This window comes from Ochotona curzoniae, unplaced genomic scaffold, assembly GCF_017591425.1.
Source record: "Ochotona curzoniae isolate NIBS_2020 unplaced genomic scaffold, NIBS_Ocur_1.0 scaffold_4701, whole genome shotgun sequence".
NCBI classification, from domain to species: domain Eukaryota; kingdom Metazoa; phylum Chordata; class Mammalia; order Lagomorpha; family Ochotonidae; genus Ochotona; species Ochotona curzoniae.
Window position 1 is genome coordinate 31,714,003 of NW_024467122.1, and position 24,033 is coordinate 31,738,035.

Here is a 24,033-nt window from a genome sequence, read left to right on the forward strand (position 1 = left end):
GAAGGCGCCCAAAAATAAAACAACATCTGTACGGGGAACGGAAGAGTCTCGAGTCCAAAGAAAACGGGGATGGACTGGGGCCCGTGGTGTCAGAGAGGACGCGGACCTGCTCGAATCCAAAGTGCTAGAATCAAAGGTGGAAAGGAAGACGCTGAGACCATGCCTCCGAGCGGGACCGTGCCCATGCCGCGCCGCGCCCGGGGGGTGGGCTGCCTCAGTCCTCCTTGCGCTCCAGAGTCTGTGCCGCGTGGATGCCGTTGCTGTACACGGGGAAGGGCAGCGTGGAGAAGAGTCCCTCGGCGGTGGTGAACACGTTGCCGCCGGGCATCTGCGTGAGGCCGGCTGCGCCTCCCGCGCTGCCGAACGGTCCTGACATGTTGAGCCGGTGCACGTGATGGTAGAGCATCTCCATGGGCGTCTTGGGGTCAAGGCCGAAGCCGGGGCTGTTAACGTCCACGAAGTTAACAGCGTGCGCGTTAGGCAGCAGGTTGCCCTGCATGGCCAGGGTCACCTCGGCGGGAGCGTAGCGGATGGTGCCTGTGGTGTAGACCCTCTGCGCAGCTGTGCTGGTGGCGGCCAGGGTCCCGGTCACCCGGTGCACCAGCGGCAGCACTACGTTGCCCGCCTGCAACCTCTGCAGCGCCTCCAGGTCCCCAGTGTACAGCAAGGAGTTGGATGCGCCGGGGCCGCCACCACCACCACCACCACTACCGCTGCCACCCCCATTGCTGCCGCCACCACTGCCACCCCCGCCTGGGTGCTTGTCCCGCGGGGACGCCGACAGCGGGGGCGATAGCGGGTCGGAAGTGACCGGGGCCAAGGCCGCAGTGGCAGCGCCGCCGGTGGTGGCAGAGGCGCCAAATTGAGTCTTGCGGGCGGCTGCGCCGTCGGTGCCCGGAGGGGTGAGGACTGAGTCCGGGATGGCCACGTGCAGTCCCCCGCTGCCACCGCCAGCCCCACCGCCAGCTCCGCTGCCACCCCCGCCGCCACCGCCACCCTGCGGGGACGGGAAGTGCTCGGAGTTGGGGGGCTTGGTCATGCTGTAGGGGGACTCGTTCCTGGAGATCTCCCGGTTGGGCGGGTAGTTCCAGATGCTGCTGTCGTTGTCGAAGTTGATGGGTTCCGAGATCTCTGTCTTGATCTTGAGCACCGAGGCACTGTGCGGGGAGGACAGCAGCCGTGGCGGCTCCACCAGGCCGGCGGCGGCGGCATCCAGGCCGCCGGGGCTCGAGGCGCTGGACAGGCGTCTGCGGCTGGTGCTGCCGCCCTTCTGCCGTTTCCGCCTCTTCTTGCGCTTCTGGAGCTTGCTGGATGCCTGCGCACCCGCCTCGCCGGCGCTGTCCGAGTCCTTGGCGCTGTCGGACGTGAGCGACTCGCAGTTCTGCAGCCGCAGGTCCGACTCGCTCTCCACGTAGCGCTCCACCTTGATGTGCATGGGGCCCAGAGCGCCGAAGCCGTCCTCGGCCGCCTTGGGGTTCTCAAAGTCCGAGTGTTCGAAGCTGTCATCGCTGTCTCGGCTGTCGGGGTTACTGGAGCTGTGGCCGTCATCGTTGCAGTTCATGTCGTTGTCGCATGCGTTGCCGGACTTCTTCCGGTCGGGCTCCGGGTCTTCGCTGTTCTCTGACTGGTTGCCTTTCTCATCCGACTTGGAGTTCTCATTGTCCTCTGTGTGGGGTCCGTGACCCACGTGTGGTGGGAGCGATGGGGGAGAGAAGGAGGGAGAGAGGCAGTTAGCAGAGCAAGAGGTGGATAGGGTCTTGGTCCCCGGGTCGGTTGTGCGTCTCGACCACCTTGGGCTGGCATTCTCGCTGGCGGGTTCCTGGCTTCCTTGTACATTTGTGACGCATACTCAGGGCCACCTGTTACTAATGCAGATTCCCAGGCCCTGCGCAGGTGATTTTTGGCCATGGGCAATTTGGGGGCAGGATGCTCAAGGGCTTAGTCACATAGCACAGGGATGGTGGCTCCTTCAAACTCCTGCCCCTTCTCTGGTGAATGTATTTACAACGCCGTATTGTATTCTATCAAAGGGCTGTTCTCCACAGCACTAAGGACTCACCCCCTCGATTCACTGCCTGTCTTTATTTCCTTCTAGCATACCAGCCCCAGGTGTCAGGGATGATAAGCACCCTCAACAATTCATTGCTATATCCTCTTAAACTAAGGTGCAGAGACTGTTCTAGAACTTCTACCATAGCAAATGGCTTGCGAATGAATACGGCACGGGGGATGGAAAACCATCAGCCCTGTAGGAATGCTCTTTTCCTCCCGCCTCTCTGAGCGATGCAGAGAGCAGTGGCTGCATGCTGGGGGTGGTTGGCGGGAAGCCTGGCTACCTGCCACATGTATGGGCGTTGGACTGCAATGCAACCTCAGGAGACTGCTGCAGCATCGCTAGGATGCTCCTGGAACCACTCTGCCTTTGCTTCCCCCCTGTAGCAGAAGAGGTTGGGCTGCAAAGGTTTGGATTTTTCTTTTTTAATCTGCACAGTTCTAAAAGATGTATACTCCTCTCTTTGTGTATTGCAGAAGGAAGTCAGAGACTGAAGGAAAAGTAAATTTGAATACAACTTTCCTGTGTCCCAAAGAACTAACTTAGGAAGTCTACTTCCCAAAAGAACTAGAGATGGGAAAGCGGGAGTTTGTGCTGCGGACTTTGAGAAAACGAGTCCCACACACGGAAAGGGGAATTTCCTGTCACTGAGTAGTCCACTGCACAAGTTCGATCCCAATTCAGTGAGGATGTGAAGCCTCTCCAAGGCCCCCTCCATGGGAGCCTCCAAGTCACAGGCTGTCTACACCCAGCACCTGCTTTCCCGTGAGGAGGCCACAGTTCGCTGTGAAGTTAGTCGGGTTCCCTCTGTATTTCTAAGGGAGGGCTGGCATTAAGTGATGGCTAAATCAGTCTCTCAGTATATATGTGTGTGATAGAGTGTGTGTGTGTGTGTGTCTACACAGGCCATGCCACATTAAGCCATCACAAGCATGCACATATGTAGAGAGCAATTACATTGTTATTATTATACACCTGTCTGTAAGGGTGTATAAATACATGCATTGTGTAGGGAGCAGACTCAGTAGGAAAGCCATCTAAAATGTCTCTCTATAAAACTTGACCTTGACCTACGGTGAGTACACTTGACCCTGACCTGCTGGCTGCCGCCCACCCCTCGACCTTGGGAAGGTCAGAGCCATGACTGTGGAGCATGGAGAGGTGATACCTGCAGTACCTGAGGTGTCTTTAGAGTCAGATTCGGAGTCCGAGGTCTCTGAGGATTCTGAGGTCTTCTCCGGCAGGTGGGGGAGCTGTGCTATATCCATCGGGGTGTCCTTGTACTCAGGATTGCTGTAGCAGAGGGGCGGGGAGCATGCGTCAGAGCAGGTGCCCATTTTGCACTTGGCTGAGCACCATCTTTTCCTTGCCTGGACTCCCTGGCTCCAGACTTGGGGAGTTTAGAAAGGTTAGGAGACTAAATGTGAAAACATTCCATAGTTCTGCACAGGACTTCCACATCAGCTTGGCTCCCCCTGCCCCTTTTTTGTTTGTTGCCAGAGAACAGGTGCAATGATTGGATACCCAAATGTGACATGAAAGCCACTGAAAAGCTTTTAAATAATCAGGTGCCCCTGGGGGCCAGAGAACTCTGCCACTTGGCATTCTTCCCAGGATGACGCGTGGGGTGAAGGGTGACAAGCACCCTCAACAATTCATTGCTATCCCTCCTGCTCTGCCCTACTTTCTCTTGGGCTCCTAATGAGTCCATTGCCTCAGTACCCTTGTTTTGGCTGCTGGATATAGCTTCTCAGCTGTTCAGATGGTTCCAGAACCATGGGGAGTGAGGCCAGAGCCCTCAGGGCCTAACGATCTGACAGATGCACAGGTGCACCTCAGGGATGCATGGATTATGGCTACTGAACTGTCAACACACCCATTACAATCACATTTTCAGCAGTTCACGTGGTGTACACCTGTGGCTTGTTAGCTGGAAACCTGATTGCAGTGGGGGAGAGCCTCAGTGTGAAAGAGTCCCCAACAGAGTGGTTGTAACCCCATTTGCGCACATGTGCTTCATTTTTGTTCTATTTTAAATTTAGAAACAAAGCCTTTCGTTGGGTCAGTCTGTGTTGGGTTTGTCTTCCGGAAATGCCATTCCCAGGCCTGCCTGCTGTGCACGCTACTAGAAGCAAGGGCTGGAGTGGGACATGCCTCCTGTCCCCTCCCATGATGGCCAGTCACACAGAGCCTTAGAGCAGATGATCACTGACTCATTAGCTAACCTCTAGTAAAACCCCTGCGTTGAAGAGTCACTGTTTCAGTAACCACTTAGAACTGTAAACGTCCCTTGGAGGGTTAATTCACTAAGATGAATGATCAAGCATTTATGCCTTAGTGAGAATTAGCTTCAGCAGCAAGGCTTTCTGCAGATAATCAGATAAGACTAATGGGGAGAAGATGGACTTAGCACTCTGCAGTCTCTGAATACTTGGAGTCTATAATTCTGGTAAGCCTTGGGAGGGACAGGGAAGAAGACTGGAAGAGCAGTCATTTCAGAGCAAGGAAGGGAGTGTCCGGATGGGGCCTACAAGTGAGGGATTCTGGGAAGGAAGAGGTCTTGCTCGCGAAAGAACAAAAGACAGGAAGATGGGGGGAGTGGACTGAACTCCAGCAGTTGCAGTGTTGCCAAGGCTACCTCCTTTGTGGACTAGCGGGCCAGTCTGCAGCAATGACACAGGCCAGCATGCTGGAGCTGCCTGCATGAGTCTCCTTGGTCCATGTGTCAAGGGTTCTTGGATCACTGGTCCTCCAACTTAAAGCCTTTTATCATCGACCTTAGGGTGTGTCCTTAGATCAACTGAAACAAGCCTACCATACTTGAGGTTAAAGTTCTTGGGCCTGGATGCTCAGACCGCTTTTTTCCTGTCCATGGGGAATGTGATAGAACAGAATCATCAGCACACATGAACTTGTACTATTTGGTCCTAGGCTCAGTGATCCATGGTTGATTGAAAGTCATACAGCTTGATTTGTCCTTGCAGCTGCTTCCTTCCTCCAGTGGAGATGGAGTAGGAAGTTATGAGGATGGTGAGACAGTAAGAAATCTCCCAAAACAAGAGGGACAACCACATAGATGGTTTTAGTATGCCATACTACATCAGTATGGGAGAATACTTTCTAACCTCTAGTACTCCTGTTTCTTGTATTGAATTCTTCATAGTGATGACTCAACCTGGAATAATACCACATTTGCCTAGTGGAAGATTGTCAACGGCAAAATAGCTCATTCTATTTTCTGTTTGGCATGTTGCCTTTTATAACCTGCACCGGAAAACTCTAAGTAAAAGGACTTCTTGATACTGCTGTCATTTTTGAAGATACTGTATTCAAGGGATAGTTCGGTGGCAGTCAGGCCTTGGAGAACGTTACATTAAATACACATACTTGTACCTTTAGTGGGGATTAATGTAGAGCAGACGAGGTCAGCAAAGGAAAAGGGAAGGAGATAAATGAAGACTCTTCTAAGTGGTACACATTAAGGCCCTCTCTACAGCGATAATCATTAGTGTCTGATTGATATGCTGTTGGTAGCAAGCACATTCATGCCTTTGAGCCGTTACCAAAGTATGGGAAAGACGGAAGGGCCGATGCTGATGAGCCATGCTTGTTAGCATCTCAGCCCCATTGGGCTGTCTTGAAGAAAAATAGGATCCAGAGACTCCCTGTCCAGATTATCAGCCAAAGCACACTGCCTTCCATTCCTAAGGTTTCCTACTGTATGGGCCCCGCTTGGCGGCTTTAGGCTCAGAGAAGCAAATTTGTGGTGGAAAGGAAGCCAGGTCAGGCATCGGGATAACTTTGCGACAGGACTGGTAGAGAATTTCGCAGGAAGCTGCCCGTCCAACACGGGCCATGCAGACTGTTGGTCTTGGTTACATTTCTACTGGTTTGTATGTAAAGAAAGTTGATGGAAAAGAGCATGAAATGATATCACATTTCAGAATTGAAGAAGCCATTGATCAGAGACTTGCAGGGGTGTAAATTTGAGACTGTATTTTAAGAGCTGTCAAACTTGCCTGTGATCACAGAACCAGTGGACAAGAGAACATTGCCTTCTCTGCTGCTAAGATTGTCTTGGTTTCTGGCAAAGCGACTCACACCATTGACTAATACTTTTACTGCAGAGGGAATGAAACCCCAGGTGATACACTGAGAGTGTCAAAGGGGTCAAAGAGAAGGTAACAAACCCTGCTACTTTTTCCCCAGTCCCTCTTATCGCAGGGACCGGAGTGGGTCTGTGTACATGTGGTGGGGATAAGGAAGTGTTTATTTTTTTAAAGAAAAATGTTCCTTTCCAGACAAAGCTCTGTATTCTTTACCTGATTTGTGCATTTATGGGGAAGCCAAAGCTACCCAAACACGGACAGTCTAAGGATGATTGGAAATCTTGCAAATCTTCCCTGTAAGTCCCTCACAACATAGCTTGATCTCCCATTTCTTTGAATCTTGTGGCAGGATGAGCAGGATAGCCATGAAATTTCACACTAGGTACTGTCAAAAGGTAGCACTCACATGGCAGCCCATGAACTGGAGGGCAGCGTGTTTTGCAACTGAGGCAGACATAATAAAAAGAAAATTAGAAATATACCTAAGCAGATAATTCACCCAGATGATATTCTTTTCATTTGCATTCTTGGCATTAATAGCTATGGTGGCACTAGACTGTATCCAGATATATCCTCCATTCTTCTGCATCCAACGATAGTACTTCGTCACACACTGACCCTTGTTTAGCACTGGGGAAAAAAGGCAGAACAAAACAGAAGGCATCGTGTTAAAACTAGAATCATACAGTTTTCATCTTGCAAGAGCTCAGTCCGAGACACAGGAGAGCCAGCACCAAGTCAGGGGGCCACCCCTTCTGCTTGTGTAGAAACATGAGGAGGGTAAATACGAAATCAACAATTCAGTGGAGCGGCAGCTTAGGAGTGGGAGTCGCTGGCATCTGTAGCAAGACTTCATTCCATTTGGGGCAGCCATGGTGTGAGAAAGCTCAAAAGGCTACAAATCTTTTTGGCTCACAGAACACCTAATGTGGTGTGGATATTGTCAATGGGTTTGACGTCAGCTTGTAAGAAAGGCAAATTTGTATAGGATTTATTTCTAGCTCCAAGGTAGGCCTCTTAGGGAATCTGGGTATTTGAATGGTTCAGGGCATTCCTCAGTCCTGTCTTTGATCATCTCTCCTCGGCGTGAGCATTACCCACCAGCATCTCTACACAGCTGTTGCTTTTGATCTCGTCTAACAGACTTCATAGTCCTGGGATGAATTTACGTTGGTCATCCGAGAGGGTGGGGGGGAATTCCGGTGAGAATTTTGCGGCACACTGGAACAAAACCAACTCCCCCATTGAGTCAAGGGAAGAACATTAGCCTAAGGGTGGCACAGAATTGACTTGGTGAGACCCACAGAGAATGACAGCTCCACGCAGACTCTGAAATATGGCCCCAAAGGAAGGAACAGGTAAAAACAATCTGTAATGGAAGTCGGTGCCATGAAATGCTCACTGAGACAGCTTTAAAATGCAGATGTTAAAACTGATACTTTAACCAAAACGTCGCCAAGTTGAAAGTGATTTGATTTGTATCTGGATAGTCCTGAGCTAGTAAAAAGGGGAAGGTGCAGTAAATCATGCCCCGAAAGAGAGCACTATGGATGGGAATGGTTTATAAAGATGCCGGAAATGTGCCAAAAGCTGCTGTTACTGCTTGGATCGGGATGGCAGCAGCTCGGTGCCCCCTCCCCATAGCTTGCCAACTGGCCGGCCACTAGAGGGCAGTGTGCACTCGTCTACCTTACCCACTTTTGGCATGTCCTTGTCTCCGTCTGCTAAAATGAAAAACCTTTAACTGCTGTAATAAATTTGGCTAAATTAGCTGCTAAATGGTTATCTCAAGTAATATGTATTTGCATTAATCATCTTGCTCTAAACCAGAACAAGCCAGAGTCCTAAAGACGTAGTAAATTCATATTGTCCATTTAATTACGGCTAATAAGTGCTTCATATACAATAGTTTCATGAAGTACATTTTGATTTTTTTGGGGGGGGGAGGTGATGGGTAGAGGGAAGTTGCTTTGGACTAGAGCTATGTTGAAGGCTGTTGAAGCTTTCCCATCATGTCCTAAACTCCTCTTCCTGATTGTCAGCGATCAAATATCAACCTTCCATATATTCTCTTCATAAAAATACAAACTTTCAGGCTTGTCTCCAAGTCTTCCTTTTGTCTCACAATATGCTAAAAGGATGGTTGTAGAATTCAGTACTTATGTTGCAATTATTCCTTGGCGGTGGGGTCGGGGGTTGCGGGGGAGCCTTACTCGGATGAGTATTTCAAAGTGTGGCTAGTCTGGACTGAGGTAACTGACCAGTTCAGGGTAATTAAGGGGCCCGGTTTGTTTACTTCTGTCAGTGCAAGGTTCCACAGGTTGCATAAGAATCCGTTTTTACAGGCAGTTGTGCGCTCTGCCATTCTTTATGCATGGCTTCCTGGGTTACAAAACTACATGGTGAAGTTGAAAGCAGTAAAATACTAAGTCTGTCATACAGCTCTTCTGTCAAACCACTGTTGCATGGGACAAGATGTGCTTTTAGTTAACTCTCAACCTGGTTAACTATTAGCAGAGGCGTGGGTCATGGGTTATGTAATCCCGTCCGCAGTTTTCACCAAGTAAACTTGGAGTCCACCCCCACCAGTGATGAGTGGTGTGTGCCAGTGTGCTTGCTAGCTGGAATAAGGGATGATTCCAAATGCTGCTGCTATTGTCCACAAAGGCAAAGAGGCTGAGCAACCCCTTGTAGGGATGACAGGAAGGGGGGAAAAATCAGCACTGTGAAGATCAAATCGGATCAGCCCAGTCAGCCTGGGAGCTGAGATCTGCATTTGACCAAAGCAGACAAAAACCAAAACAGAACAACCCCAGACAAACAAACAAATCCCCACAAATTCCCAGAACAGGAGGCATATCAAGGGGGCTAGTGGATTCAGAAATTGTAAGAAAATTTACAGAATGAATATGAAGATCTGCCCACTCCCTTCTTGATAATAATGTAAGTAACTCCCAGTTCTGAAGCAGGCACTTGGCGACCTTGCTGTGTCTGGTGGCCTCTGCTCTGTGCTGCGAAGGGGCCGAGAGACTCCTCTGCTAAAGGATGCACAAGGCATGGCTTAGGTTTTAAGACAGGAGGATTCTGGTCTGCTTAAATTCACCTGTGTTTCCTGAGAAGATATCCATTACTTTATTAGAGCCCAAGAATATATTCATACTGCTTTCTGTATCACTCAAGCCAGGAGCCATGTGGCAAAGACTGGGCAGATGAGAGAAGGCAGGGTCTGAGGAAGAGGGGACTCCTTCAAAGGGTCCTTGGAAAGTCTGGGAGCTATGCGGCTGGACAAAGCATGGCAACAGCCACAAAGCAAGTCACTGTGAAAAGCTTAAGGTGATGAATGGCAGCGGAATTGTGGTTCGGCTCAGGGCCATTCTGATCAGTGATTCTTACTGGGAAAACCTCACACGGTCTTCAGTCATGACTCTTTTCCTGGCATTAGGTACTTTCTAAGTGGATGACCTGCTTTGGTGGAACTCTATGTGATGACTGAGAAAGTGTAGAGTTAGCTCCCATCCTGTGAAAGCAACAGAGCAAATACTGGCCTGGTTAGATTCCCTTCTCAGGAGGGGCCATAAAAGAGGCCATGATGGAATTTTGCTTCTTTAAAGATGGACAAGGAATCATTTTTATTTGGGGCTCCAAAACACAAATTTTGGAAGGCAGCTTTTTTTTTTCTTTTCAAAGATTTGCCCACTTCTATTGGAAAGGCAGACAGACAGATCCTCTCTTCACTGGCCCACTCCCCAGATGGCTGCAATGGCTGGAGCTGGTTCAATCAGAAGCCAGGAGCCAGGAGCTTTCTCCAAGTCTCCTTTGTGGGTGTGGGGTCCCAAGGCCTTGAGTGACCCTCCACTGCCCTGATAGGCTATAAACAGGGAGCTGGATGGGATGCAGAGCAGCCGGGACATGACCATGCCGGGGCCTGGAGAGGGAGGATTAGCCAGTTGAGCTATCACTCCAGGTCTAGGATGTAGCTTTTTCTTACTTGAAAACAGAAGTCACACTAGCACCTCAGTGGGATCATCCCAGTTGTGCCAGAGGCCAGCTCTGACAGCTTGTGGTCCTCACCGGCTCATGAAGCAAGCCACGTTGGTGTCGGTTTGGAAGGGATTTTTTAGGATGTCCTAGATAACTTAGAAATGAGAGGCAAAACCCTTTCCTCTAACCCCGTCACTTTAGGTTGAGGTGGTAGGAGAAATGAGAGAACCTTTGAGTTAGACTAGCCCGTAAGAATCCCCTTTGTGGGGAAAGCTGAAAATAAACACCATGCAAACTACTTGGTACAGAAGTTCTTAAAAACAGCTCGTTGCTACTTTAAAAGAGACATTCTTCCAACCAGTAAACCCAGGCGTAAATTCTTAACTATGCGTGCAAACTATAAGGGGAGAAAACAATGGAAATATGTATCTGGATCCCATTTTTAATATCCTGTCTAGAAGTCTGTGGACTTCTAGCGCATAACTTGGCATCATTTTTTGAGTGTGTTCGAAATTCACTTTGCTATCGAACATTTTGAGTTTGGAGATCTCGTGTGACTCCGCTGAATGCACCCAGGCATGTCCTCTCGTCTCCAGAATCACGCCCTTGGAGGGGCTGTCCAGGGACTCGGTTCCTATTTAAAACTTACACATGGACTCATTTTAGATTTTCCAAGGTAAACATTGAAGCTAAGGGAGGATACGATCTCACAGGTTCACACAGACTCTTGACTGGTTCCAGATCTATGCTTGAATGGTCTGCACCCTGGCATCTAGGGAGTCTTCAAGGTCAAGTGCATTTGGCTGCTGCTACTGGTATAGGAGAAAAAGAGAAGTCCTCATCAGACTTTCCACCTGCACCAAGACAAGCGTGCAGCCCAGGGTGGCTCTCATTTATGGGAGGACTCGGAGACAGACTGCAATCTTACTGGTTGAGCTGGTCTGCTATAGAACATCTGACTGTTGGGAGAACCATGAGCAAATGGCTTCAGAGAGCGCTGTGGCCACTAGCCAGGAAGTGAGCTGGTAAATACAGTCCCAGCAAAAGCAAATAGCACAGTGTGTACATTTTAGAGCACATGACTTTTTACATTAAATGCACACATTCTCTGCCTCCCCACCGAAGTTGGGATGCTGAGTGCTACTAACTTTTTTTTAAGATACCTGTTCTCATGGTCAGAGCTTAGAAGTGGGTATATAAGTAGCAGCCTGCTTGCAGGGCACAGTAGCTTCTGCCCTTAGATCTGCCAAAGTCCTCATCCCTAGCCCCATGTGCAGGAGCCAATGGAGGGTCCACAGACCCAGGGTGATGCCTGATAGCACACAAAGGAAGCCAGTGTCTGGAGGAAGAGCACAATTCCGCCAGTAAATGCAAACACATCCATCTGAGTTTGCCTTCAGAAATGTGGAAGGGCGAAGAGAAGGTGCTCCCTTCTTGTGGTGACTGTCCCGCCAAAGCAATGCCCGTGATTCTGCACAGTGAGGGGGTTGTGTTTCACGAAGCAGCCTGCAAGCAGTTTCAAGAAGAGATGGAAAACATGTATCAAAAGCGGCTTGTTGGCCGAAGCATTTCACAAAAAGACAGTTTGGCGGTTTACATACGCATTTAAAAGCTGCGAGACTTGGTGCATTCAGGTAAGTATAGAGTACATAGGAAATGGTGAGGTCATTGGGAGATGTCACACTTGACATTCACACAGCTGAACAAAGAGCTTCATTATCGTCATGGCGATAGAGGCACACATCTGCAGTACCCTTCACCCCCTCCTCGAGCTACCTGCCTTTAGGCCCTGAAGAATGGAGAGCAGGTGCTTTCAGCTGGAGACGCAGGGCTTATTTTTTGAATTCTCTAAAGTGGAGTGTCTGTGCGTGTGTGTATAAGTAAGCGGAGGCGGGGGGAGGGGCGTGCTTGAATCACACTTGCTACTTAATACCACAGTTGGGTGCTTGGCTGTAGCCACTAGTTCTCTTTCTACATTCACAAAACTGGCAGATGAAACATGAAAAAGAATACCGGCTCTTTAATCTCTGCTTTTCCACCTAAGGCCCAAGGCAGGCTGACAGGGAACTTCATTCTGGAAACAGGACTTTCTTTCTTTCTTTCTTTCTTTCTTTTTTTCTTTAAATTCTGGATTACTTTTTCCTCTGCTTTTGAAAACTGTGGGCTATAGGGGAACGGACCTGACATAAACTTAAAACAAGAACAAGTGTCTGTATCTAAAAAGTGATAGTCCTTGATGCTTACAGGAAGGTCATTTTCAAAACCCACAGGAGAAACAACATTATAGCCAGAAACTGTATTAAGTGCTTTATTTACTTGCGACAGACAGTTTTTCATTTAGAGCTGCTTGTAGGATCAGCCAACGCTTTGATGCTGTGCAGACATTCCTAATAGATTTTGCAATTAGTGAGCTAGATGTCTTAAATAGTAAGCATCCAACAGATTGGTTTTTAGAGAGCTTTTCTTTTTTGTACATCTATGAGCTGAGCAATATTTACTAAAGTCGATTGGCATATGATCCCTAATATGAGTAACGTGCTGAAGGACAGAAGACCTGTGGATGCTCTATGAATGACTATGCATCATTTATGGATTTTTCCCCCCACTAATACGCTAATGACAGGCCCTGCCTGAACTGCTATCTGTGTGATTTACAACCTCAGAAGAGGTGTTTTTTTCCTATACCACTTGCCAATTGATAGATTCTATCAACTGTTAATATTGAATCATGCAGAGAACTTTTCATTGATTTAGAATCTGCCAATTGGCTGAGTTTCAAAAATAAATTTCCCCTTTTCTCTGGGACAGTGGGCTGAGATGATGATGGCCCAGGCTTTCACACACTGATGGTGTCTGTCCCAGGACAGGTAGAAACAAGGTGATGGCTGGCACCAGCGGCAGCCGAGATTCCAGGTTGCCTTAAGTTTTAACTAACTTCATTCCCACCAGGGACTTCCGTTCTACTCATTCTTGCCCCTTTCACCCTAGGAGAGTTAAGCATGGAGTCATTTTTAGCCTCTATGCCTTCTCTTTTTGTGGCAATTTGCTCTATGAAGGTGAGACAGTGAACTCTCCAGCATGGAATTAGGGAAGATTTATGGTCAGTAATTGAGAGCAACGGTGGATTTAGTTAATCATCCAGTAAGATTTTTTTTGAGTGCCTAGTCTGTGCTAGGCACTAACGGATATCATCAGAAGCAAAAAGGATCATGCATCTGTCCCCCACCCCCTGCATTCATGGTAATTATATTCCTTTCACCAAGGATTGATTTAGGTTTGGAACAGGATAAAACCCTGGACATCAAAACTCAAGGGTATGTGCCTCCTGTGGGCATGATCGAAAGTGTTCGCCTTCACTCTGAAAATATGAGCTTACCCCTTAGTTTCTCTGAAAGGGAGACAGGCATGCATCAATCACTTTTTCTAATCAATTTACAACAGTAATGACTTGAAGGAAAGTGGCATGTAGGCCTAGGAGAGCCCACAGAGTCAACTCTGGGTGAATTCTTCACTTCAACAATTAAGAGCAACGAAGTAATGGATCCTTTAAGCTGATTGGGATGTAGGGAGAGCTAAACAAAGACAGAGGGATAAAGTGGACCTTACACTCAGATTTAGTTGATGTCTCTGGTGGACCTTGCATTTCTAGATGTAGTAATTTTATTGAGTTCATTAAGCATCTTTAAAAACAAGCCTGTAAGTGATAAGGCATAGAGATACAAAAATTAGCATTGGAAAATCAGCGAAATTCCATGTCTTTGGCTACCACACAGATGTTAACAAATCTAGGTTCTCTGTTGTGCACACATCAGATACCCAGATGTGGCAGTCTTTGCTGACTGGCCATTGTACAGCTGTTCTGCCCCTTCCTTCTGATAGTGAAAGTCTAATAGGGAGCTTTGTGTTTGATGTCTTCCTCTCAAGCCCCACAGGGAAGAAGCTGGATTGTTTAACGTAGTACTTCCATCCCCCTGCTAGTGTGTGGCTTTGGCTTGGGTATTTGATGACATGGTGGACGATGAGACTACAGGGCCTTTTCTTTACTGGGGGGACCTCGGGGAATGTTTTATTTGCTCTCAGAAATGAACACAAAGTGCTGACTGACCCTTTGTTGACTTCAGACATTGCCCTGTGAGAAACTAATGATTGGCGATGCCATAGGTGTCTTTTGGTCATAAAGAAAACGTTGAGACAACTGCAAAGGAGGTTTAAGTCATTTTTTTGCTCAGGTTTTCTGTTACTGGTAATCTTCCAATATTTTTGGAAGTTGTCCCACTGATAATGCAAGGAAGCCTAAAAGGGGATGTGGGAGTTCATCAAGAAGTTTGAATAATGGGATCTTGAGCTAACCCCATATTTGTGGGGGAAAGACCCTAGTATGGCAGACATGTGAATTATTTTATGGTGCTCGTCTGGATGAGCAAAGTATGACATTTAATTTCAAAATACCTTAGTTTTCTGACATCTATACTTAAACAATAATGCAACATTCATTTTGACATCTTGTTGTTCTTTGTCATATATATGAAAAGCCCAAGAATCCATGTAACATTTATGGTGCTATTTGTTATCAGTCAATCCAAGTTCTGGTTTCTGTTCTGGGGAAAGAGGAGAGAATGTGTATTTCAGGTTTCTTCTATGCTCTGTGAAGCCTGAAATGCCACAAACCCTACCCTCTTACCTTCTTGTAACCATTTCTTTTAAAAATCTAAGATTTTCAAAAATTAACTGGAAAGGCAGAGAAAAGAGAGAAGTCCCTCCTGCTAGTTCACTCCCCCAATGCCTGTAACAACAAATGCCTGTAACACATCAAAGGTTGGAGCTGAAAACTCACTCTAGGTCTGCAGTGGGGATGGTAGGGATCCGTTGCCCAAGGACTTCCTAGCTACACATTGGCAGGAAGCTGAAGCTAGGACTGGGGTCAGGACTTGAAGGTAGGCAGTGTGATGTGGGATGTGGGCATGCTGTAAGTGAAATCTTAGCCACTATGCGAACTGCCTGCTCTGCCACCCCTTCCAGAAACTACAGATAACGTGCTGGGCCTGCTTCTCCGTCCTACCCTTGGTTTCTCTCATGTCCGATGTGTCTGTGTTTTTCGTTTATATATTTAGCCTCATTATCTGTCTATATTTATATACATAAATATCCCAATTGTATGTCACCTGTTCAGAATTGCCCCTTTCATGTTCTTCTCTTCCCAATTATGTAAATTCTTTGAAGGTTGAAGCTATACCTTAGTTATTGTGGAAAGCTCATCCACAACACCATGAGGCCTTGTATATAGTTAAGTAGACAAAAATGTTAGATGAACTTGACTAGAGAATACACTGCTGCTCATATTCATGTGTAACAAGGCACACACAGGAAAATATTAACTCAGGGAGAGGGGTGGGAAGTACAGACACCTCTTTGTGTCCTAAGTTGGGGATCATTACTTGATTTTTTTCAGTTAGTATCTGAAACTTGGTAGCTTCATAAGACACCAACTTCTTTGCCAAGTAATCACATACTCACTTCTTCTGAACATGGACTGAGCTCATCTTAAAGCCACTGAACTACTCACATTTTGCTCGTATTAATGAAATCCATACAACTCAAGTGGAAAATGAACCCCTTCAGAAGTCTAGTTGGTTGGAACTTACTCCGTGTAAAATAGTGCCTTCTAAATACCAGCCTGGTTGGTATTTCTCTAGCCTTAATGTGAATAGTGAGTTGGCCGGGGAGCTTGTTAAGGGCAGATTTGGATTCAGTAATTTGAGGTAGGCCTGAAATTTTGCATTTCTATGAGCTCCCAGGGGATGCCAAGATTGCTGCTTCAGCCTATACCAGGTAGCACAGAGCAGGGACACTCACGTGGTAGTTAGGCCCTCTGTCTGGATTCTGTTTGAACAGCCAAAATTGGCACTGGACCAAAAACAGAAATACCTAGAACAGTAATGCTGACGAAGTCCTGCATTAACACTTCACTTGTCTTGTCTCCCTGCAGCAGTCTTCTCTGAATGGGCAGGCACATGGTGCAGGCTGCTTTCTTCCGACATGGTGGCTAGGACATGGCTTTCCTTCCATGGACATTTCCATATGCATATGGAAGAACTGGTACAAAACTCATTTGCTTTGGGGAAACAAAGTCTGGCATGCCTAGGCTGTAGCTACATCTTTGAATACCCAGCCCTGAAGAAGGCTAAGATCAGAGGAGTCCCTGAGGGATCATGCCTCCGCCCCCTCCCCCTCCACCTGCAAGCCTTCCTGTCTTCCTTCACCTGCAGCCTTCTTTTCCTGTGTTCAGAAGCAGCAAATCCAAATCAACAATTAAATCCACCCTTTGTTTGTGTGGCAGATGACAAATGCATGGAGGACATCTTGTGTTGCCTAGGCAGGCAGGGCACTTACTTTGATTGATGCTCAGTTGTGGAAAAAAAATGAGCTAGGAAGGAATTACAATGGAGGGCCTGCAGACTGGAAGGGGATATACTAATTAGTCCTGCATTAAGCAGTCTGCTTGCATTTGGCGATGAGGCGCCTTCAGGAGGCAAGTGGAGGGGGTGTTATTGATGCAAAACAGCATGGAATGCATTACGCCAGGTAGCTCTGTATATTAATTTTGTTAAGAAGTATAGAAGTTGGTAATTAGGAAATAAACACATAGGCTTACTGTATTGTTTTTAACACCCACTCTCCACATTTAGCGTAGGCTACACTTTAATTACATGTGATCTCGGACACCCAGGAAGTCCTTCACTTTTTTTTGGAATAAATCTTCCAGAGTATTCTCACTCTGGGCAAGGTGCTAGGAAGGAAAAGTGTACTACCACATGTAAGCTCCTTTTCTCTGAAATCCCACAGATCTAGAGCCTTGCGCCTGGCTGATGAAGAGAAAGGAGGTTTTCCCATAGGCCACTCTTTAAGCTTTTAGAGACTTGTGGCTTGTGGTTGATTTGGCCCAGGAAAGACTCTAGGAATATCCAAGGACAAATTTAGTTCCATCTGTAGACACAAAGCTGGATCAAATGGGACTAAGGAGCAGTGCACAGCGTGTGTCTGTGTTGGGCTAAGCATCCCATTTGCTGGGGACCCGTACGTACAGGTGGAATTGTAGAGGGCTGCAGCTGAAAGCCCTCTCGTCCTTCCAGAGTGACACTGACATTCTGCAGGACGGCAGTGTGGGACTCTGGGAAGACTTGGCTGGTGCCCTGAGGGAAACGGCTCCTATGCAATGGAAAACCAGAGGGTGCTGGAGAGGGAGAGGTGTCCAAACAAGTAGTAAGATGATACCAACCTTTTGTGATACCAACCTTGAAATGTCTATTTGGTCAGTTTGATCTGAACAATCAATGAAATCAGCCTTAGGAAAAGTAACCACAGAGGTATTTGGCACCTGTGGTAAAATGAGAACCCTCAAACTTCCTTGGGATTCTTCTTTTCAGAACCCTAGTATTTCCCTAATCTACCATGTGGACATCAACCATGTGATTCTTTTTTTTTTTTTTTTGCAAAACGAATAAATTAAGGGGCATCTTGAATTATCAGAATTGTCAAATCCTAGTACAGCTAAGGATCTCTTACTTATACTGGACAGCAGGTTTATTTTTATGCATTTACAGATATTTTTATTGGGAAAAAAGGAAGTGATACTGGCTGTGCTTTTAGTTATTAAAAATTTATTGAGCATTTTTTAGAAAGTATTAGCCATAAACTGAAACAAAAGATACTATTTGTGATAGTTCCTATCTATCAAGTGACTTAAGCCTGTCTTTCATGAACAGTATCAGTAGCTCTAGGAAGAAAAGCTAAATAGTTAATGTGGCTTATTTTTTAGCCATCCCTTTGTTTTAGAATTCTATCTTACTCCTGAACTGATTCTGTGTCACCATGACCTTCCCCTGCCAAGACGGCACAGTTGAGGCATCCTTCAGTAATAGCCTAGGGCTTTGGACAAGCAAGATGCTGTGCTAGCATTTCGCTTTTTCTTCCAGTGTTTACACAACCAAGACTTATTACACGCTCTGCCATTGTGTTCCTCGGCTGGCTTTGGTTGGAGAATTAGGTAAACATTAGACATTCCATCACACAATTTTAGACTCCATCTTACTTTATAATGATGTTAGTGTTTATTGCACAAAATGAGATGCATTTGTATGTTTGAACATTTTATTTCAGTCACAGAATGCAAAACCTGACATTGGGATCAGTTTGATTGTATATGTGTGTGTGATTGAAGATACTAAGCACTACAAGAATGTTGAAATTTCAATCTGATTAGGACCAAAATTCTTCAGGATCAAACCACTCCTTTTTCCTCCCCCTACAGTTTTACTAATTGTGTGCTACTTGACATTGTGGAGTTATTCCACAGCAGGAGAGCTAAATACGTGAAGTGTATTTTACTGTGCAGAACTATCAGCTCGTTCTATTTGTTTTTCATGTGTTTAAGGTTATTAAAAGAACTCAAATTTAGAATTTGTGTGTACGTATTAAAACAGTGAACTCAATCAGTGTTAATGCGTTGAGTCATAAAGCAAGAGCTGGTATGTCAGCAGCAGGTAATAAAAACAAAAATCACAGATTTTGAAAGCATACCTTCTCTGTTTATTAGCTGGCAAGATAGCAGAAGAATTAGGAGACTAGCATCCTTGTGAATGGTGGAGTAGTTTATTTTCAGCTCTCTGAAATTATTCAGGCTACTGGAAACGATATAACCAGCAGAAGGAAAGAATGATATCAAGAATATTTGTTAGAGGCCTTTGTTTTCGGGGAAGAAATGGAACTGCCCTAGCTCACAGTGCCTTAGGAATTATTTTCTTCAAGCTGTAAATCAAATCCAGAGAGATAGTGTGATGCTTTCTGAATACTGTAATAACTGACGGGGAAAAATCTTTTTTTGCTTGTTTGTGTCCAAATACAGACCTTAATTAAGATTCCAACAGGAGAGAGAACCACTCGGTTGTCATACACACATGAGCTCTGACACTGACTTAAAAGCAATATTTTTATTTTTAAAGTCTTGGTTTCTGGCTTATATTGTTATACAAACCTAATCCATATGCGCATATCTATGTGTGTATATATATTTATTACATAATATGTAATATTTATATTACATATATCACACACATATATATTTATATTACATACACACATAGCCATGGTGTACTTCAAAGATCATGATTTCCCCCTATTTTCTCTGAATTCCCAGCAACAAAGAATCTGATGTTTCTTTTCAGGGAACAGCACCATTTTTTTCTTCCAATTAATTGAAAAGCCATCTGCTTCAGCGATACACGACACTCATTCAATCTTAGCAACAAGTGTGTTCCCCAAATCCCTGGTGTGCCATATGAAGGCACGTGCTCAGTGTTGGAACAGCGTCCGCTGGAGAGCAGCCTTGCAGGCAGAGAGACACTATATACAGAATTTGACATTGAACCTGGTCCTGTGTCAGTATCACTAACGTAAGGCTAAAGACAGAGTCCGAGATGCTCCCCCCTTTGAGACATCCGCTTGCACAGTGTCTCCATCAGGCTTTTGAAAGATCTCGGTTTGAAATAGGGCAGCAATTGCAAGGGCAGGAAAGATGTGAAGTAGCTCTTCTGTATCATGACAGGAAACGCAAAGAAGGAAAATGCAAAGACCCATGGCTAGTTCACTGTGTAGATGTTTCTACTTCAAGCTGTATTGTTTTAACTGTGGCACCGTACGTGTGTTTAAAAATCAGTTCAGAACTGGGTTTGGAATCTTCTAGAGATACAGTGAGCAGCACCCTCATCTTTCAGGAAGCGTCTGTGGAGTGGTGCTAAGAAACACTCTGGTGAGAGGAAGCCACTTGCTCCTCTAAAATAGCTCATTGGGTCAGTGCTCTTGACGGATGCTGCCTGCATAAGGTGTGGATAACCCAGGGGCGTCCAATGAGGGAAGACTGTGATGATGCCGGTGTGGGAACTCCAAGCCATACCACCTTGTTCACCTCCCATGGTCAGCCACGTGTGGGTCAGCAGCTGGGGGCTGAGCTCAGAGAGCTGTCATTTGTGTCTGTCTTCCCTCAGATTTGAGGGAGGGGACGGGGTGGTAGGGAGACTTGCTCCTCTGAATCCTCCTCTTTCTACCAATACAGGGAGAGAAAAAAAAACAACCCAGAGTGTTTGACAGCTGTGCTGTCCTGCAGTGTGCTCCACCGCTGCCTCCGGGCTTTCCCCTTGCCCCCGTTTTGTGGTTAGTCAAGTAGGCATTTTTATGAAGCCCTGGCCTCTTTTGAACTTGTCGTCTCCCATGTATATTTTGAAACGGAGACTACACGTTTCAGAGGGGAAGTTGTTCTCTAGAAAATGAAAGGGTCAAGGAAGCACTTAAGACAGAGGTTTTCTACCATTTGGTGTGCGAGAGAGCTCGAGGGACCGCAGAAATCTGAGCTGAGTGCCTAGGGAGCCAGCCAGCAATTTCTCTGAGCCCGAGGTCCAACGTTCAATCTCATCCTAACCCACGCCGAAGTGATTTATGTCTCGCTTTTTCTTGCTGCACACCGACAGCCCTCACAGGTGCACACGGGAAGAATGAAAGGAAAAGTCAGCGCTGAGAGCCCCGGAGCATCCGAGAGATGCTCTCTCTCAGCGGGTACTTACAGTCCAGGTGGCTGTGCCTGATGCCCTCCACGTCCTCGGCATGGATGAAATGGTAGCACCTCTTCCCCACAATGTCCACGGGGGTCAGATCCATGTAATCACTAATCCTACAAGGACAAGAACACAGGCTGGAATTCAGGGAAGAGGGAACTCGGAGACACTGTCAAATACCTTAGGAGCAGGTCCGCTCACACATTGCCGCCCTACCACGGTGCCCGTGGGGACACAGCTCTCGGAGGGAAAACCGTTTCATGGGTGAGATTATTTCCTGAGTGTGTAACTGACTTTGTCCAAAGTAAGAAACGGGCAAGATAAAGCAATTGTAGTTGAAAATTAGATAGGGTTTTCTTTTCCTTTTTCTTTCTTTTTTTGCTGGAATTAGAATGCACATTTAGACAACATAATTCCATGAAATTAGGAACGTCAGTAACAATGCGAGATCCTCATTACAGGCCAAGATAATTCAAGGTTACATAATAAAATAAAAACATGTTATGTTTATACCAAATGATTAGAGACACCTTTCATTTCAACAGATTGGTCTTCTATGGCGTATTTCCATGAAAAAAGGCTTCAACTGCTTCTTGGCACAAAGTCCAAATTGGCATTTCAAGGGATATAATTTAAATGCTGAGACATACAGATGCCTGGGGGTATTATCTTTTTTAGTCTTAGTCATTTGGGAGCTCAGCCTTCACTCCTGGCTCTTTTAACTGGTACTTTGTGGTGATTCTGCACAGAAACTTTTCAACCATTTCACAGCAGCTCTTGCAGGCTTGTGCTTGACTCTGTGTGTGTGTGTGTGTGTGTGTGTGTGTGTGTGTGTGTGTGTGTGTGTGTGTGTAAGCCTCTGTCCTCATTGTCCAGACGTCAAAGCCCCACAGGCAGGACAGAGAACCAGGACCCCTTATTTCTAGAAAGCACACTGGGGGCGTTAGCAGGTTTCTACAAACATGTCACAATGTCACAATGCTGATGACTCTTTGTGTCATCACGTAGATTCATTTTTGCCAGGTCACAATAGAATCTAGGGGTGTGTGTGTGTGTGTGTGTGTGTGTGTGTGTGTAGGGATTGTTTGTTTATTCTCCTAGTTATTGCCGTATGTGTGTGTGTTTGCATTAAAATTTAAATGTCTGAGAGAGAGAAACAGGGAGAGGGAAAGAGAGAGACAGAGACAGGACACAAAAGAGTAGCTTCCCCCGTCTGCTGGTCTGTTCCCCAAATGCTGGCAGTGACTGGGACTAGCAGAGGTCAAGGTCAGGGACCAAGAATGCCATCCAGCTTTCCCAGGTGGGTTGCAGGAACTCATCACTCGAGCCATCACGGTTGCCTCCCAGAGTGTGTACTGGTGAGAAGCCAAGATCACGAGCTAGAGGAAGATACTGCACTCATGCCCTCTGATAGGTGACATGGGTATTGCAACTGGCTTTGTATCCACTGGACCAAATGCCCACTTGCCCTTGTACCCATGTTTCCTCATGGTTTAGGACAAAGCTTGTCTTCACACATGTAGCCTTAGAAATGACACATTAAAGAAATACAAGAGTTGACTCTAGGCATCTAGCCCCCAAAGCAAGGGCAATAAAAACAAATTTCCGCAGAAAGTAATTAAGCAGACTACCCAAGGAGGGAACTCCGCAATGTCTAGAAATTTAAACAGCATTTTGGACCACACTAGAATTCTTATGAAGATATGATTAATAGGAGGAAATCAAAAGGCAGATTTTCTAAGCAGTCCATGGTTTCCGATACAAAGCGGATTAGTAGTTTTCCTGAAACTGTTCTTCGTTTTCCCAGCACAGTTCCCACCTCCCTTCTGCAAGAGAGGAAGCAAGGATATTTTTTAAAGGCCCTCTTTGGTGTTTCTGGAATGTGCCAGCTCCTCTAAAGGCATCAGATGTTGGCTTTGCCTGAGGCTGTCCTGAGGAAAACAGAGAAGAATACTCGGCAGAATCAGCAGAGAGCGGGAGTTGCTAGTTAACAATTCCCTAATTAAACAAGAAACCCCACGAAAAAGCCAGTTCTGTGTGTGTGTGTAAGCCATGTCTTTATCCTTTATGTGAATTAAATCCTTCCAATGATTGAACCCCTCTTATGTACGAGGGAACCTGTCACTGTGGTGCATGCAGCCAACTCTGTGTTCAGTGACCTCCTGACAGATGTCCAGAAGCCAAAATGGCAGGCAGGTCATCCTGAGCAGGATCAGAATCCTGGTGCCTTGCTGGACTCTAGCCCTCAGTCTCCTATGCTGTGAAACTGTGTGGAAGGGGTAGAGACTCATGAATGGATGATGCTGACATAGTCCAGTGTCTGGAAACTGATATTCTTACTCCTCCTATAAAATATGCAATTGCCTTGAATACATACCTTTTTCATAATTGGCATCATTGTTAGTTGAGGAGACATACTGGATTGTACAGGCTAATAGTGGGTGGTGAAAACCAGTTTTGTAAATGGGCAGAAACAAAGTTCAAAGCAGGTTGCAGAAAATAATCTCCCTTGCTAGAGTGGCCCCAGGAGGCACTGGGGCCTATGGAGTGTGTCAGATGATTTAACCCATTCATCACAGGAATGGAAGTTAAGAGGTGTTTGGGCTAATAGCCACCATTGGGAGTCAGATGAACAGTGCAGGGCTCTGTGTTTTGGGGAGTGTGGCAAGGGTGAATCTAAATGAGATGGTGTGTTTAGTGAGATGTGTAGTGAAATGTGCAGTAATCATCAGCTCTCTCTATTATTACTTGAAAACTCCAGCTAATTATTTCAGCTAATTCCTTCTTCCTTCTATTCTGGGGTCAGTCCAGAATACCTTAGTATGTAGTCATGATGACAAAAAATTTACTAAGTGCCAAAAATAACTTGAAAAGAGACTTGCTAGTGTTAGAGATCAAGTAAGAGTGACAGGTTCATGATGTATTCTACCTGACTCAAGACTCATGGCCTAGGTGGGTGCATTTTCCTGCTGTGATATCTTTTCTCTGCATTACATCCTGGCCAGAAATAGTAGGTGGTTTCTAACCTGATCTGAACATCTGCCGTACTACCCAGTTCTGAAGGCAGGACTCTCTTCTTCTTGGCAGGCCCTGAAGAGATCACCCAAGCTATTTGGTCATTTTGCTGTTTTATTTCCTCCTCCAAAAGTACTATAGTGCTAGCTTAGGGAACAAACATGGATTTTTAAGCCCCAAAAGAATCTTGGCCACAAAACCTTACTCTGCCACGGCTCAGTACCTCTCTCTGTGGCACTAGTGGTGCAGGCAATGCTAAACCTTCCTTCTG

The 24,033-nt window shown here is 46.3% G+C and overlaps 1 protein-coding gene across 6 annotated transcripts in view; it reads right to left on the minus strand.

Annotated features, from left to right (window-relative positions):
* Positions 1–214: 214 nt before the first annotated feature.
* NPAS3 (neuronal PAS domain protein 3) overlaps positions 215–24,033 on the minus strand; it is an 827,147-nt gene continuing 803,328 nt past the window's right edge. For 4 of the 6 annotated variants that reach the window (XM_040970285.1, XM_040970282.1, XM_040970281.1 and 1 more), the window contains 4 exons: positions 20,757–20,863; positions 6,645–6,792; positions 3,222–3,346; positions 215–1,665 (listed from right to left, as the gene is read on the minus strand). In XM_040970285.1, the coding sequence (XP_040826219.1) occupies positions 215–1,665; positions 3,222–3,346; positions 6,645–6,792; positions 20,757–20,863 (1,831 nt within the window). The remainder of the gene's footprint in view (positions 1,666–3,221; positions 3,347–6,644; positions 6,793–20,756; positions 20,864–24,033) is intronic. The other 2 variants (XM_040970284.1, XM_040970283.1) reach the window with 1 other exon arrangement.